Here is a 17988-nt window from a genome sequence, read left to right on the forward strand (position 1 = left end):
ATTATTTTAAAACCTAAGTTGGAAAATGAAATAGATCCAAATCACAGGTGATCCATATCATCAGAGACAATGGTGATTGACCACTCGTAGGCTACAAAAGTTCTGGATCAAGCTGATATTTCATTTTCCCATTATCCACGTCTGTATGACCTTATCTAAGCTGGATGGAAAATAATCGTTAAGGAAAGATTAGGGTGGGCCATATGAAGTTTTTAATGGTGGGGCATTCAATCACTAGTGCTTCCTATAGTTTGGTCCACCTGAGATTTGGATCTGCTTCTTCTTTTGGTTCATGCCCTAAAATAATCTGGCACAATGGATGGACGATGCTGATATAGGATAAATACATCAAGGTGGGCCCAATGGAAATAATCATCCTCTAAATCATTTCCCTTAGTATGGCCCACATGAATCAGAGATGGATGTAAATTTTGAGACCCAGGCTTATATTAGGTGTGGCATTGAATGGTTGGGGTGAATTTCATACAATCATTGCTGTGGGCTTCTTAAAATCAAGGGAGCTCTGCCCACCATTTCTTTTAGCGTGGCCCACCTTAATCACAAAATAGCCTGACGTTTTAACCTTTGACCTTGGGACTAGCATGGGATTAGAAATCTAATGGTCACAGTGGATCTCCTTTAAATCATAGTGGACCTTCTCAAAAATAAAGGTGGGCCTCGCCTAAAATTCACTACCTTGGGCTAAGCGGGGTTTTTCACCCACCCAACTTGCTGTGTGCATCATTTCTAAGCCATCCATGGTATGGTTCTTGGAGTGACCCTTCGTCCACGCCAAATGAAGGGGCTGAATGGTCCAGATTTGGTATACATATTCTGATGGCCCTATACAAAACCAAGGGTAGGTGGCCCCCTTTCAATTGTTACCCTTGGTGCAGCGCACCTGAGTCACAGATGAGCCTGATTTTAGGACCTGGGCCTAGTGTGATGGAAAGCATCTAAGGGATGGATGGGATATCATGTAAACATCCCGGTGGGGCAACTCCATGCAGCATCTGTATATACACGCTATCACGGTGTGGCCCACATCAAGGTGGGACTCTATTACCATGTGATCATTCCCGAGTGCTACCAGCACTATATGTTACAGTGCTCCTAGTTCCATTGGTTCACTTAGACATTGCAGATCTGAACGGTTTATTAAGTGTTGGACAAATTTCATGAGCTACTATGCAAAAATCACACTATCAAATCCATCCTTGATTTGCCCTTATTTTCTATGACCATCCTTCTATAGAGCCATGGATGGGATGGTTTACTATCGCCTAGCAAAAGTGATACTTCATGATCATAATTAATCCATGATGGGACCCAACAAGTAGATGGATCAAATTGTTGATTGGACCCAAACTTGTGTAAACGATCTTGGCCATCCATATTAAAAGCCATTGATCAAATGGTAAATATTTGTTAGATTAGAGTGATGTGTGCATGGTAGCCCATGAAATGTGTATTGTACCTAATGAACAGTCTGGATCAATAAATCGAACTAGCTAAGTGTCCCAAATGCAACTAAAGCATTGTACCTTGAGAAATTCCTGAACCAAAAGATAGCGCAGGAGTAGATTTTTCACAATTGGCTCGGCCTAGATTGTGGACCCCACCGAGATAAACGGCTCGGGCTGACCGTTATTCTAACCAAACTAATTACCTCGCTAGCTGCATTTATGTGGAGGAAAGCACCACTTTAGACCAGCGAATCTGACATGTAGAAGGTGTGGGGCCCACCTAAATTAGGATTAGGCTTAATCCCAAATTTGAAACGAATCCTTCCACAAAAGGACCTTAAGTTGTAATTGCATGTAGCAAAACATTTATTTGATTCGCAATAATCCATCCCATCACGAACTCTAATTATAAGAACTCTTTAAAAGCTGATTGAACAGAAAATGCACGTATACCAAAGACACGTGCAACACGCACGTGCGAACATTAGGTACAAGGCTTCTACTTGCTAAGAACACAAGCACATGCTAAGGTGGCACGCTGGCAACATTCTACCTTCTCAATTAGGTGGGACACGATGTGTAGTAGATCTTCTGATTTTCAGACCGGAATATCTAGAGAATGTGGTCTACTTTATGAGAAGCATGGACCTCATACATGTGTCCCATGCTGGCATGTGTGGTGGTTCCACACACGTGGGAATCACAAACTTGAGTATTTCATATGTCAGTTGAGAGGTACGGGATTTGAACGGGCAACGGGGACACACACCAAGGGATGTGCCCTAGGGAGTGTCAATCCCGGGCCCTCCGTCATATCAACAGTTGCACTCTCTCCACCGATCCCAACCGTCCAATCGAAGCATTGGATCATAGAAGCGAGTGTCGTTTGTACGACCTGCAATGCTAGAGAAGTGCCTGGGCAGCCTCTCTGTCCGCTCCCGAACGGCAAGAAATGGAAATGCTGACCCCTAACGTCCACGTGATGACTCCGGTCGCTCTCATCGGACGGCATGAATCTCTCAGGACGGAATTCAAGTGGGTCGACCCAATGCTGGGGATCCCTTCCGATAGTCCAGACATTGATGAACACTTGGGTGTTAGCTGGTACATCGTAGCCTCCGATCTTGCAATCTTTGGTGGATTTTCTATAAATCACTGGGCCTGGTGGATGCAGTCGGAGTGTTTCTTTGACAATTGCCTGGAGGAAAGGAAGATTTGGGATGTCGGATTCTCCAATCAATCTATTCTTTCCAACTGAATCGATCTCTGCCCTTGCTTTCTTGAACACGTCAGGATGGTTGATGAGCTCCGCCAAGGCCCATTCCGTTGTGACTGCAGTCGTATCGGTTCCCGCCACAAAGTTGTCCTGTAGAAGATTCAAAAGATAGCATAAAAACTCATCTGATCAAAATATTAAATAAGCTAGGATGGGCATGCTCGATTGGTTGGCCCAATGTGTAATCACAAGCCCAGTTCAGCCCATTTAATCTTTGGGGCCTTGGGCTTACAACTTTGTGGTGGAGCAATGGTTTTAGGACTCAGGTAAGTCCATTCGAGTCGACTCGGACCTGATTTGATTCGAAACCAAGAGTCATCTGGACAAGCCCAATGGCTTGACTGTTTACAACCCCGTCTCTGCATTTCCTAATTCTTGATGGGGTCATCCTTACCACACGAGCGTCTAAGGCAGCCACACGTGCCCAAGTGGCACTTGTGTAATAATGGCTTTGCCATCGATAGGGAATACCCAATCGTAAAACTCTTAGATTGGAAAATTTTAAGGCTTCTATCATTTAAGTCGTTTCCTTTTGACCATGGAACATCCCCTTCACCGTCGATTTGGGGGCCATTGATCGAAAGTTTAGGTGACTTTATATGCCAGTTGCCCTTCATAATTGATGCCGACTAACTACAGTACAGCTCTCCAGTATCATTTTCCGCTAAGAAAGTCAAAGTCAATAGTCCAACTTCAACAAAATAAAAAATAACGAGGCGGCTACGACAGTTAGAGATATGCTCGGCGCGGTATGGGGTCTAATACTGCGGACCATTCTCCCTATTCTGATTGAAATATGTCAGGGAGCGGATTTGGTGTTTTCCGGGTACCACATTGGAGGGTGTTTCCGTGACGTGGAGCCCACCTTGATGTATGTGTTGTATATCCAGGCCGTTTATCATTTTTTTTTTAGCTTATTTTAGTGCATGGTTCCAAAAATGAAGCAAATCTAAATCTCAAGCAAATGAAACCAAAAGAAAAGGTGATGATTGAACTCCCACCGTTAAAATCTTCCTAAGACTCACTGTAATGTTTATTTTCCATACAACCTATTGATAAGACTCACTGTAATGTTTATTTTCCATACAACCTATTGATAAGGTCACATAGACCACAATAACAGCTTGATCTAAAACTTTCGTAGCTCCAAACAAGTTTTTACCCCTTGGGCATTCAATACTTGTCTTATTTAATGGAACATGCCCTAAAATAAGTTGGAAAACTAATTCACGACATGGATATACAACACTACATCAAGGTAGGCCCCGGGGTAAAGGCAACACCCACCAATATGTTGCTCATATAACACTTACTTTGATGGAGTTTTCCTCCTCAATTTATGGGAAAGACAGTGCAGTGGGTTGAAAATTCGAAGTGTTTCACCATGTTGCTCGACCGGTCGAGTGGGCCACTCAATCGGTTGTGGGTGACACTTGACCGATCGAGTGAGGCTCGACTTAAAATTCAGCGACCATCTGATGTATTTTCTCCGGGGTGCTCGACCAGTCGAGGGAAGTGCTCAACCACTCGAGTGGGCCGCTCGACCAGTCGAGGTTATGCAGATTCGTTCCGCAATTTTGTGAGGATTGCGGAATTTTGAGGCCCTTTCACAAGGGGTACGAAAGGGAGTTTCCTAAACTATAAATAGGGGTGCCTAGGGCTTTTCTAGGTAAGCTTTGCAAGAGTTTGCTAAAGGATTTAGGGCTATCAAAGGTGAGAAGGAGAAAAAGCAAAAAGAGAGAGAGAGAGAGAGAGGAAGCTTGTGGAAGAGAATCGACGTCTCAACGCTTCTACGTCCTGGTGATCGATAAGATCTCTCCATTTTCTTTTTATTCTCTTCTTGTTTATCGACTCCTGCGTGAGTGAAGAAGGTTTAATCCAAGCGATGTGTGCTTATGATCGGTTGTAACGTTCTACTTCATAGTGAATTGTTGATCTGGACGAGGTCCCATGGTTTTTACCTCTTTGAGATTTTTGCACGTAAAAATCTCTTGTGTCATGTGGTTATGCTTTGATTTATTTTATTGCTTTATTATCCCATAATTCGGGTGTTTTTGGGAGGCTAAATCCTAAGGTTTGGTGCAAGGCCCCCAACAAAGTGGTATTAGAGTGAAGTTCATTGAACAGAGTGGGATCGATTTTGAATTATGGAATGTGGCTCATCAAGGATGATCAGCCTCAATGGTTTTAACTAGACCATATGGAATGATAAGATGGAGAACTCCCTTTATTGCAAGGACTTGTATTCTCCAATTCAAGGCATATCAGCAAAGTCAAAGGATATGATAGATAATGATTGGAAGAAATTGGACCAGAAGGCGGTGGGGTTTATTAGACCATGGTCGGACGATTCCGTATTCCACCATGTGTCTACGGAAACCTTAGTCGCTAGCTTATGGCTGAAACTGTAAGGGCTATAGGAGAGGAAGACAGCCAGCAATAAAATTTTCCTGATACAACGACTTGTGAATCTCAAGTTCAAATAGGGTGGTTCTATAGCTGAGTACATGAATGAGGTCAGCAATATTTTGAACCAACTCTCCGCTATGAAGATGGTCCTGAATGATAAATTACAGGCTTTATTATTGGTTAGCTCATTGCCTGATAGTTGAGAGACATTGGTGGTATCTCTAAGTAACTCTGCGTCAGACGGAAATGTATTAATGGAACAGGTAACTAGCTGTCTCTTCAATGAGGAGACAATGAGAAAGTCGCAGGAGCCTACTCAACAAGAGGCCCTTGTAACACAAGAATGAGGGAGAGGAAAGAACAGAAAGGGTAGGAAGGTCTGAGATAAATTAAGAGGCAAGTCAAGCACCAGAAAGGATGTTAAATGCGGGAATTGTTGAAAAATGGTCACTATAAGCATGAATGTCGTAAGAATAAGAACGACAAAAAAGAAAAAGGAAAGGAGAAGGAACATGAATTAGATTTCACTGTGGTCGCTTCAGATGGCGTCGTTGTATCTATTCTTTATGCAGATCATGATATTTGTCTCACGGCTACGAGTCAGGACACCGACTGGGTGATAGACTCGGGAGCCTCGTTTCATGTGACTCCACGTAGGGACTTCTTCACAGGCTACAAGTCAGGTGATTTTGAGACTGTAAAGATGGGAAATTCTGACGTATCAAAGATTGTAGGGGTCTGTGATATTTGTGTGAATACTGATGTGGGCTGCACATTAGTTCTCAGGGATATGAGGCACATTCCAAACATTCGCCTCAACTTGATGTCGACAGGAAGGTTAGATGATGATGGCTATGAAAGCTGATTTGTTGGTGGGCGCTGGAAGCACATCAAGGGTTCATTGATTGCGGTCATTTGAGCTTTGGATATGATTCATTTTTTGGCTAATGCTCTAAAATAATCTCTAAATATTGATGAACGGTTTGGATATAATAAATACATCATTTTGGGACTCATGTAAATTTGATCTCATTTTAGTAAGTCACGTTAGCTAGAGGAGTCCGAACTCCCAAAACCTCGGGAAGGCTATTTTAGTAAGTCAGGTTACTCGACTTACATGGCCCTATATATGTATAGATGAATGGTCTTATTGGGCCCACTGTAATGTATATATTTTATCCATGTCGTCCATTCATTTTAAAAGATCATTTTAAGGAATTAGCTCAAAAATGAAGCATGTCAAAGGCTCACGTGGACCACACCATAGAAAGCAGTGAAATTGAAAGCCTACCATTGAAAACCTTTTAGGGCATAAATATTTTGGATGTAACTCATTTTTTAACCCATGACGTTAAATTAAATTCTAAATCCAATGGACGAATTGGATTCGACACAAAAATCACGACAGGACCCACAATCCTTATAGCATGACAACATCAACCCTTATTACGTTACAACCACAAAATACACACATCACGTAACAACCTCGACCCATATAACATGATAACTACGACCTATATAATATGACAACCACGACCCATATAACATGATAACCACGACCTACGTGACAACCATAACCCATATAACATGACAACTACGATCCATGACAACCACGACCCATATAACATGACAACTACGACCCATATAACATGACAACCTCGACCCTTGCTACATGACAACCACGATCCATTCGAAGGGTTGTGGTTCACATGCAAAATGGCTTGTGGTTTTCATCCACAAAGGGTTGTGGTTGACAACAACGATCTATAGTGCATGTAAACCATGACCCTTCGAATGGATTTGTCATCTACTTGTTTATTTTTAAATAATAGGAGTCGAGGCCCACCATGGGTGATCTATTCTATCCACCTTGTCAGTCAGCTCATTGTGGGGTTAAAAAGTCTTAACTTGGGCAGTGTCCACTTCTAACAAATATCACAATAAGCCTAGAAAGTTTTAACAATGGATGTCATTGTCACCATTATTTCCTATTATCTAGCCCACACCAGCATCGTATCAGGCTGATATTTGGGCCTTAGCCCTAAATGACATGGCAAAAAGGATGGGTGGCATGGATTATACACATACATTAGTGTGGGCCCTACAACTTAGGCCTCGCCTATGTTAAAAAAGGCTTTCATCCACATCACTTTTTCGAAATTGAAATAACACTTACTTCATTTGCAGTCCAAACGGTGCAACTGCTTATCCAAGAATAAGGGCATTTTTGTCCAAAATATTTTTTAAAAGTCGCCAGAAAGCAGCCTTAAGCCGCCTTCATGCAATTTGGAAGGTTGAATTTCTTTAGGAAAATTTACGAGGCTAGTATGGTCAATTTCTCGAGCGGATAAAGTATCCATGTTTGAAACGTCATCCCTAGGGAAGCATCCTCCAATCCCGAGGACTTTGAAGGGCCTGTTTGACTTATTCCAGTTGTTCGAAAGCCCATCCAAAATGCAGCTCTCATCCAACGGAATCCATGAGCAAGAAGCAAAGACTGAGGTGGCTGAGATTTTCCCCCGATTTGACATAAATACGTTTTCTTTGCGATGGGAATTTTTGTTTTGTTTTTTTATTTTTTTGTTAATATGTTTCAAAGGATTACTATTTCCTGTAGTCACGCATGGGCCGCCATTTATAATACATTTGCCCCCGACTTCTCTTGTCCTCCCTCCTCCCCGGTGAGTTTCTCAGTAGACAATCTTCCTTCACTTTGAAGGAGACATGACCGGATTAATTTTCAGGCCATGCTTAGGCTCTAGGCATTTTAGCTTAGCCCGGACTGACCTGACCTGACCCAACTAGTTCAAATGTACATATGCCTTATGTCCTACAAATATACTCATTCGAATCATTGATTAGGCAACACATGTATCTTGAATGTAGACCGTTGATTTCATTCCTCATGAATGTCCATTTGTTTGTGCATTGTGGTCCATTGCTTAACAGATAGATTAAGAACCTTTAATGGTAAAATAGGAGTTTTATCAATTTTCTGGTCGAGCCTAGGATGGGTTCAAGCTTGGGCAGTCAGTGCTAGGCCCATTCCAGATTTGGGCCTAGACGGTTAAGCGTTGGATGCTAGGCCAGGCCTAAACCCAACCCAGTGCCCCTATCAATCATAAAATACTATCAGTTACATTGGTAGAGTATAGCGGTCCACACTCCAGTATGTGTCCATGTAAACCTAGATACATGTACATTAATCCAAACATTCATGGGTTCGAGCACCCATTAATATGGTGTGAGTGTGCGGGCACATGTAGTGTACGAGTGCATGTGAAGAATAATAAAAATAAAAATAAAAACAAAAACTTTTAATTGGGCATCTGACTGCTCATTCAAAAACGTTTAGGACAATTGCTAAGGCCAAACCCTTTGTAGACATGCATGAATGGGATAATTGCACCCTGAGTTTATAGGGGTGGAGAAACAAGATGTGGTCTGATTATAGAGATGGGGACTATCACATGCTAATGTGATGCAGAGTGGGTCCCAAACACTTATTACATGGCCAAGATGGACCAAAGAATGCCCGATTGGAGGTGAAAGTGATCAGGACCATCAGAACTTTAAAACAGTCATATCTCGCAAACTAAAATGAGTTTTCCGACGTATTATATATGATTTTGGGGTAGGAGAAGCTACTTTAGCCAACCAATCTACTACACCGGGTTCCCCAAGCCAGATTTGCAAGATTCCATTATATGATGGTCGAAAGTTCATTTTATTTTCATTTTTATTATAAATGGTAAGTTTTAGATTCATCATATCTTTTGATCCTTTTAGTTTTAAGAGTGGTGCCTGTTATGGGAAGATCCGAGCCACTTCAATTCTGAGGAGAACCGACATCTCCTTAACCCGATCGGACACATAAGAGTCGATCTAGAATGATAAATACTACTGAAGAGGGAAGATTCCCGGCTCGGCCACAGTCACGTTCCAGTTCCAAGGCAAGTAGTCAGGTCGGAGTGATCCAAGACCGGGATAGTCGGTGTGGAGCTCAAACCTGAGACTCCAGACCGTCCCACTATTGTCCGACCAGAAAACAATAACTCGACCACTCACATCTGTATCACCCGTTACGGGAACACTTAACTCGACAGGATAGGTCCGCCGCCCACCTCAGAGCTTGGAGGGGAGATCTTCGGAATATTCGACAGACAAGCAAAGCTGGGTCCACCACGAGCCCAAGTCAGAGCTCGGTTCGGATTTGGGACGTGATCTCCATTGGAATAACTCAATGGCAAAAGTCCGTGTGTATGTTAATCTAGGTCCGAGGCTCAAAGTAAGGACCTCTCTGGCCCGAGCCGAAGCCAGACTTGGACGTGGACGCTCCATGCTTTAAACTAAGAAACTACCTTAAGCAGAGATGGCCGATTGTTTCGCTCGCAGATACGCACAATACGCTACACGATCCCTAGATTACAAGCAATATCTCTACAATTATAAAATCCCACTGATTGAGCGAATCGTCCCGAGATTAACGGACCCAGACCGTCCGATAGTCAGGTATAAATACAATGAGACTACATTGCTACAGGTACGCAACATCTTGCACTCTCTTCACCAAGATTCTCTTGACCTGACTTAGGCATCGAAGGGTCCCCTGCTTAGACCAGGGTCTCCTTTTCTCATTGTGAGTGTGCAGGTTTAAGACGCTGAAGCAGTTTGGAGTTCATGGGTCGAATTGGAGAATCGTCCAGATTTAGTCATCGACAGTGCCCGATATGAAAAAGGCTTAGAAAAATTAGGAAAACAGCGAGGTTAGGTCAAATTGAACACTTATTATTTTTGGCCAAAAACGATGAAGTCTAGTAGGAATCATGATTGTTTATAAATAATAAGTTTATACTATTTATAACAAGTCATGTTTTTAAGGAGTTTGAGTTGGAGTTTGAGTTTACAACTCCATCCTAAGTTTAGACTCATTATTTAAATTATTATAATTTAAATTTTGTCAACAATCAATTTATTATAATTTATTTTTATTTTATTCTTCGTAAATTTAAGGAAGCTTCTTAAGGAGCATAGAGAGCTCCATGAATTTGGAGTAGTTATCCTTGAAGAAGATAGTGATCGACCTCATCACATCCCTCCCTGCATCATTTAAGTCGTTTCCTTTGAGTATAGACCATCCCCGTCACCGTTGATTTGGGGAGGGCCATTGATCGAAAGTTTAGGTGACTTTATATGCCACTTGCCCTTCATAATTGATGGCGACTCGCTGCAGCGCAGCAGCTGTACAGTATTATTTCCCACTTTTAAAAAAAAGTCAAAGTCAATGGTCCAACTTCAACAAAATGAAGAATTACGAGGCGGCTATGACAGTTGGATCTATCCAACTTAAAGATATGCTCCGCGAGTTATGGGGTCTAATACTGCGGCCCATTCTCCCCGTTCCGATTGAAATGTGTCAGGGAGTGGATTTAGTGTTTCCCGGGTGCCACGTTGGTGGGTGTTTCCGTGACTTGGAGCCCAGCGCGTTGTATGTGTTGTATATCCAGGCTGTATATCATATTTTTTATCTATTGGTCGGTGCTGTGTGGGCCCACCATGATGTACGTGTTTCATCCCTTTTTAAATATTATATTAAGTTTTGGTACCAAAAATGATAGGTATATAAATATTAGGTGGACCACACCACAGGAAAACAATAATGTTGGATATCCACCATTAAAATCCTCCTAAGGCTATTGTACTTTTTATTTGACATTTAATCTGTTGATTAGGTCACACAGACCCAGATGAAAGGAAAAAACAAAGATCAGCTTGATCCAAAACTTTTATGTCCCCAAAAAGTTTTTAATGGTTGAGGTTCATTCAACGCTGTTTCCTGTAATGTGGTCCACTTAAGATTGGGATATACCTAATTTTTTGTCTCATGCCATAAAATGATCTCGAATAATATATGGACGGCATGGATGAAACAGATGCACCATGGTGGGGCCCACAGAGCACCAACCATCAGCCATTGGCTGGTGGCAGGGGGAGTAGCCAGTCCGTTTCGGCTGTATATTATTGGTCCGCAGAAGCTGTCAGGTTGGACCATCAACTTTCAGAAGTCGTCGGGTTCGCGCTCGAACCCCCTCTGAGGGACATCAACAGATCGATGCTGCCAGGTCAGGGGTAACATGGGTAACACCTAATCCAATCTGAATACATCACGTGGGCTCTACCCTCTCCCTATCAGGGAACGGATTGGCTACTCCCCCTGCCACCAGCCAATGGCTGGTAGTTGGTGCTCTGTGGGGCCCACCATGATGTATGTCCATCTATTTCTATAGATCATTCTATGGTATGATACCAAAAATGAGATATATCCCAATCTCAACTGGACCACATTACAGAAACAGTGTTGAATCAACGATAGACCATTAAAAACTTTTTGAGGGTCATAAAAGTTTTGGATCAAGCTGATCTTTGTTTTTTCCCTTCATCTGAGATTGTATGACCTAATAAACAAATTGGATGTCAAATAAACAGTACAGTGGGCCTTGGGATGATTTTAATAGTGGATCTCCAATCACCATTGTTCTCCTGTGGTGTGGTCCACCTTAGATTTATGTCTCTCTAATTTTTGGAATAAAGCCCTAAAATAATTTTTAAAAATGGAAAAACAAAGTGAATGAAACACATACATCATGGTAGGGCCCACAGAGAACCGAACACCAGCCACGGGGCTGGTGGCAGGGGGAGTAACCAATCCGTTTCCCTCCCACCAGGATCTTACGACTGCTGGACACGGATTGCCTACTGACGCTGCCAGTACTGGATAATGTTCTGTGGGCCCACCATGACGGATGTATCCTATCCACGCCGTCCGAAAAAGACAAGGTGAATGGGCTTACCAGGATAAAGGCTTTAATGTTCTCCCTCGTCAGTTTCATCTCGGCGCTCTCATCTTCCGATATCTCGAGCAAAATATCGAGAATATCCTTCGCACCATCGCCTCTCTCCATCTTCGTCTTCCTCCCTTCTACATGCTCTTTGATGATCCTCTCCATCATCGTATCGAATCTCCGGTGAACATCCTCGAACCTCTTCTTCAAGCCTTGCAAATCCAAATTTCGACATAATCCGATATAATCGGATACGTTGAACGTGCCGGCCAGCACCGCCATCTCATGCACCATCTTCCTCACTTCCTCCGCTTCCCCTTCCGTATCCGAACATATCCGGCTCATCGCCATCCTCGATACTATGTTGTTCACCATCGTTATGAGCTCTCGGCCAACGTTGACTGCTTCTCTTCCGTTGGATTTCTTATGTAGCAGTCGCAATAATCGCCGGATCTCTTCACGGCGGATGGGCTGGAGCTGATCGAGCATGCGCCCACCTAAGAGCTCGGACATGCAAAGCTTCTTCATGAACTTCCAGTAGGGGCCGTAGGGAGCAAAGACGAAACCGTAGCCGCCGTAGTCGAGGTAACGGACGGCTGAGGATTCAGGTCGGGATGCAAAGGCGGTCTCGTGAGTCTTGAGGATTTCTCTTGCGATATCGGCACTGGAGGCAACGACAGCAGAGACAGAGCCAAGGCGGAGGTGAATCAAAGAGCCGTAGCGCTTGGAGAGCTTATGGAAGGCTTGGTGAGGGATGGGACCGAGGAGGTGGAGGTGTCCGATGATCGGGAGTGCTATCGGGCCCGGTGGGAGGCAGCGGACCGTGGTTCGGAAATTGGAGAGGATGGTCCTTATCAGGACAGTGGAAATGAGCCAGATGAGGAAGAGGATGGCGTAGGATTGGAGGTCGTCGGCCATGGTTTGTGTGATGGACGGTCCGGTGGAGAGTGTAGAGGAATGGGAATGATGAGGTGATCAGACGCAATGGCCTGTGGAGTTCTTAACGAGATCTGAGATGAGAGTGCGAAAATGAATGCTGACCAAATTGCCCTTGCTGGAATAAGAAATAACAAGAATGCACTTATACCCCCAACCAGAGGATCTGAATTTTCCTTCAAATCTCGAACATTCACCATTTTACGTTTGACCGCACATTTATAGACATTAAGGGCATGTTTGGCCAGTGGTATTAAGTTGTAGTAAATGGGATTGTATTGCTAATCCCAATTCAAAATTGAGAATGACATATTTGGAAGTAGTGTGAGATGTGATTAAAATTAACTTTAGAGGCTTTTGAAAATGAGCTTTGTGTTGGAAAGTGTGAGATGGGATGGGATTTCATATCCGGTGGATGATGAATTTATCTTTTATCCAAGTTCAGTCCAAGTGTAATTTGAAAGAAAATTTGGAGATTAACTTTTCAGTGCATCCGTTCCAAACATGATATTAGAAAACATGAGATACACCCAATACAACAATACCTTTCACATGCAATTACTTTACCTTTACAATTCCATCCACCTTAATCCCACCTAATGTAGTTGGCCAACCGAGCCAACAAAATGGACGGTTGAAAAGGCAGCGGATTGCATGATGTGCCTTCACCATATTACGTGAGCGGATAAAGTATCCAGGTCTGAAACGTCATCCCTAGTTAAGCATCCTCCAATCCCAAGGACTTTGAAAGGCCTGTTTGACTTATTCCAGTTGTTTGAAAATCCATCCAAAATGCAACTCTCATCCAACGGAATTTATTAGCAATTTCCAGGGCTCTTGGGAAGCAAAGGCGATTTGGACGCGGATTTCCTGAGATTTTCCCCCGATTCGGCATAAATACGTTTTCTTTGCGATGGGAATTTTTGTTTTTTTGAAAAAAAAATTTGTTTAATGTGTTTCAAAGGACTACTATTTCCTTTGAGGAGTCATGCATGAACCGCCGTTTTTTTTTCAGTCACGCATGAACCGCCGTTTATAATACAAATGGCCCCAACTTCTCTCGCCAATCTGCTTTCACTTGGGGTTCCCGTCCTTGCCTCAGTGATAGACTTAGAGGAGTTCCAACATGAGGTCTTGAGTTTGAAACCCATAGGTGGTGAAATCCCACTACGGCCCGTGCGTGGGTGTGTGTCAAAAAAAAAAAAAAAAAAAACTCCTTTCACTTTGAAGGAGACATGATCGGATTAATTTTCAGGCCATGCTTGGGCTCTAGCCATTTTAGCTTATTAGCACAGACTGATCCATTGCTTAACAGATAGATTGAGAACATTTAACTGAAAAATAAGAGTTTTATCAATTTTATGGTCGGACCCGGGATGGGCTCAAGATTGGGCTGTTAGTGCTAGGCCCATTCCAGATTTGGGCCTAGACCATTTAAGTGTTGGATGCTGGGCCATGCCTAAACATAACCTATTGCCCCTATAAATCATAAAATACTAACAGTTATATTGGTAGAGTATAGCGGTCCACACTCTAGTATGTGTCCATGAAAACCTAGATACATGTACATTAATCCAAACAGTCATGGGTTCGAGCACCCATTATGGTGTGAGTGTGCGGGCACATGGAGTGTGTCAGTGCATGTGAAGAAAAAAAAAAAACAACTGTTGCTTGGGGATCTGACTGTTCATTCAAAAAAGTTTAGGAGACTGCTAAGGCCGAACCCTTTATAGACATGCATGCATGCATGGGATAATTGCACCTTGAGTTTATAGGGGTGGAGAAACAAGATGTGGTCTGATTATAAAGATGGGGACTATCACATGCTAATGTGATGTAGTGTGGGTCATGGATATTTACATGGCCAAGATGGATCAAAGAAGGCCCAATTGGAGGTGAAAGTGATTGGGACTACTAGAACCTTAAAACAGTCATATCTTGCAAATTGAAATGAGTTTTCCGACACATCATATATGATTTTGGAGTAAGAGAAGCTATTTTAGCCAACCAATCTGCTACACTAGGTTGCCCAAGCTTGATTTGCAAGATTCCATCGTATCGATGGTCAAAAGTTCATTTTATTTTCATTTTTACTATAAATAGTAAGTTTTAGGTTGATCACAACTTTTGATCCTTTTAGTTTTAAGAGTCGAGCCCAACATGAAAAGGGTTTAGAAAAATTAGAAAAATAATGGGGTTAGGTCAAATTGAACACTTACTATTTTCAACCAAAAACTATGAAGTCTAGTAGGAATCATGATCGTCTATAAATAGTAAGTTTAATATTTATAATAAGTTGCGTTTTTAGGGTGTTTGAGTTGGAGTCTAAGTCTAAAACTCCAATCCTAGGTTTAGACTCATTATTTAAATGATTGTAATTTTATTTTTATCATCAATTAATTTATTTTCAATTTATTATAATTTATAATTTATTTTATTTTTCCTAAATTTTGAAAAAGCTTTGAGAGGAGTCCAAAGAGCTACATGGATTTAGAGTAGTTATCGCCGAAGAAGATAGTGACTGACCTCATCACGCCCCTCCCTGCATCATAATGCCATAGCGAAGATGACCACCCACTGAGTCATCTACCGTGGCGACAGTGCCCAATGGCATAGATTGAAAACCCAAGTACGATGTGTTTATACTTGGATTACCAACTGCAGCCCACAGTTGCTATTGCATCTGCCACTGAGAAGCATGAAACCCGATGGCCACAACATCAGGAGCCCATGTAACAAAAAGCTTTGTGGGCCATCATGATATTTGTGTAATATCCAGTTTGTCTATCGGTTGTGCCGGCCAGATCTCAACTTAAGTTGGCCACACCACGAAACAGTGGAGATGTGGATACCTACCATTAAAATCTTCCTATCTAGGCTCACATGGTGTTTATATTCCATCCAAACCATTCACAAGACGAGCCCACTGTTTCAATGGTGTGTGCATAATAGCCACTGTTTCCTCTGGTGGGTTCCACTTGAGTTTTTAGATCTAGTTGACTTTTGTTCTCAATGTGGACCCTACATAGCTACAGGAAATTCAGTACTCAGTACGTCATATGGACCACGCGAAAGTTAATAAAGAGAAGGATCGGGTCATAGTCCAAATTAGAGGCACATCAGTACTTGCCTCTAACCGGCTACGGCTCTCATGTAACCCAAAACTCCGTGGCCCTATCATAGTGTTTATATTACATCCACTCCGTCCATCGGTTTCGATAGCTCATTTTAGTTACAAACTCAAAATTGAGGGAGATTCAGAATTCAAGTGGACCACACCACAGGAAACAGTGTGGATATAGATACCAACGGTTGAAAACGTTTCTAATGCCCACCCCAATACGTAGATGCCATCCAACCCCTTTATAAGGTGATTCCTACCTCAATTCATGGAGGGTAAACACTAATATAACACTAATGGAAAACTTTTGTGAGACTACATGTTTCAATGGTGCCCGTTCAATCCTCACCCGTGTAGCTAACTTGAGTTTTGGATCCGCCTCTTGTTTAATCCTGAAGGCTAGGTAACAGCATGCATCATTTATTCATTTTCAATTATAAAGAAAGTCAACTATCCCAACTTCAATGATGACAATGAGGGCTTTAATGGCGGCCAGGACAGTTGAATCAATCCAACTTGCAAATATTACAGATGTGCACAACATGATGTGGGGTCCATTACTGGTCACCTTTCGGATTGAAGTGTGTAGGTGTTACCCGGGCAATATCTCGTGGGTGTTGCCTACACGGTGGGTCCAACTTGATATATGTGTTGCATATCATACCGTCCATCAATTTTTCCAGCTGATTTTAGGGCACGCCCTAAAAAATGAAGCATATCCAAATATGAAGTGAACCAATTCCTTTGGAAACAGCAGTGATTGAACACGCATGGTTAAAAACTTTCAAAAGCTCGTCATAATGTTTATTTTCCATCCAACGGGCTGATAACGCCATACAGACCTGGATGAAAGGGAAAAGTAAAACACAAACAGCAGCTTATCTAAAACTCTTGGCTGGGCCTAGATTGCCCAGAAGGAGTTTTTTTTACAATTGGCTGGGCCTCGATTGTGGACCCAACCGATAAATGGCTCCGCTCAACGTGATTGTAACCCAACCATAATTATGCCCGCAGTGGAAACATGAAACATCTACTAAATTCCCTCTTTCTGCAGTGCTTCGAGGATGCTTGGGTAGGGTAGAATTAAAATGAGCATTTTGATGGAATTTAGGGCCCACTTGGATACTACCCAATAAGTAGCTTTTTTAACTTATGTAAGTTAATAAGTTAATTTTTTTAATTAAATAAGCTTGGTTATTAATTAAACTTAAATAAGTAACTTTTTTTAAAAGTAACTAATTTCTATTAGTCATTTTTTATTAATTTTAAACTTACAAAAGTAACTTATTTCCTTCATTTTCATTTATGACAAGGTAACTTAGTAAATTATGTAAGGAAATATACTTTTTATGGCCATAAATCCTTTCTAAGTTCATGAGATTGGAAAAACATCCCATAAGTGGGTAGACTATCTAGTGGGCCTCACATGATGATGGCCCATATTGAGGTCGCCCCCACATAATGGATGATCCACATCAAAGGTCCGCTTCTAATAATGAATGGCCCACATCCAAGGCTAGCCCCACATGATGGGCAACTCATGTTGAAGGTTGGACCCACATGATGGGTAATTAATCATGGTGGGCTCCACAAGATGGATGATTCACATCAAGGTGGGCCCCACATGATGGACAATTTGCATTAAAGGTCAGCCAAATGATGAGTGGCCCATATTCAAGGGGGTCACGCATGATGGATGGTCCTCATGACAGTGAGCTCCATATAATGGGCAGTGTATATTGAAGGTGGGCCCCATATGATGGATAAAAACATTGATGGTGGGCCCCATATTATGGATAATTAACATCAAAGCTGGGACCTACCTAATGACCTATGCACTTTAATGGTCGACCCCTAATAATGAATGGCCCACAACCAATGTAGGCCGACGTGATGGATAACCCACATTAAAGGTGGGTCCTACACAATGAATGATAT

At 42.3% G+C, this 17988-nt stretch overlaps 2 protein-coding genes across 2 annotated transcripts in view; both read right to left on the reverse strand.

Annotated features, from left to right (window-relative positions):
• LOC131220524 (cytochrome P450 93A3-like) overlaps positions 1–17988 on the reverse strand; it is a 58879-nt gene that overhangs the window by 35906 nt on the left and 4985 nt on the right. The window lies entirely within an intron of this gene.
• Positions 1809–13102, reverse strand: LOC131220543 (cytochrome P450 93A3-like). Its single transcript, XM_058215396.1, has 2 exons — positions 12003–13102; positions 1809–2832 (listed from the first exon to the last, which is right to left on the reverse strand). The coding sequence occupies exons 1-2, from the start codon at positions 12909–12911 to the stop codon at positions 2191–2193; spliced, it is 1551 nt and encodes a 516-aa protein (XP_058071379.1). The 5' UTR covers positions 12912–13102; the 3' UTR covers positions 1809–2190.

The sequence above is a fragment of the Magnolia sinica genome, chromosome 1, assembly GCF_029962835.1.
Source record: "Magnolia sinica isolate HGM2019 chromosome 1, MsV1, whole genome shotgun sequence".
Classification (NCBI taxonomy): domain Eukaryota; kingdom Viridiplantae; phylum Streptophyta; class Magnoliopsida; order Magnoliales; family Magnoliaceae; genus Magnolia; species Magnolia sinica.

Excerpts from the sequence above, each read along its gene's own strand:
- LOC131220543 (XM_058215396.1), bottom strand. The coding sequence starts at position 12,911 with ATGGCCGACGACCTCCAATCCTACGCCATCCTCTTCCTCATCTGGCTC. Across the intron at positions 2,833-12,002 it reads ACATTAAAGCCTTTATCCTG|GACAACTTTGTGGCGGGAAC; the intron begins GTAAGCCCATTC and ends AATCTTCTACAG.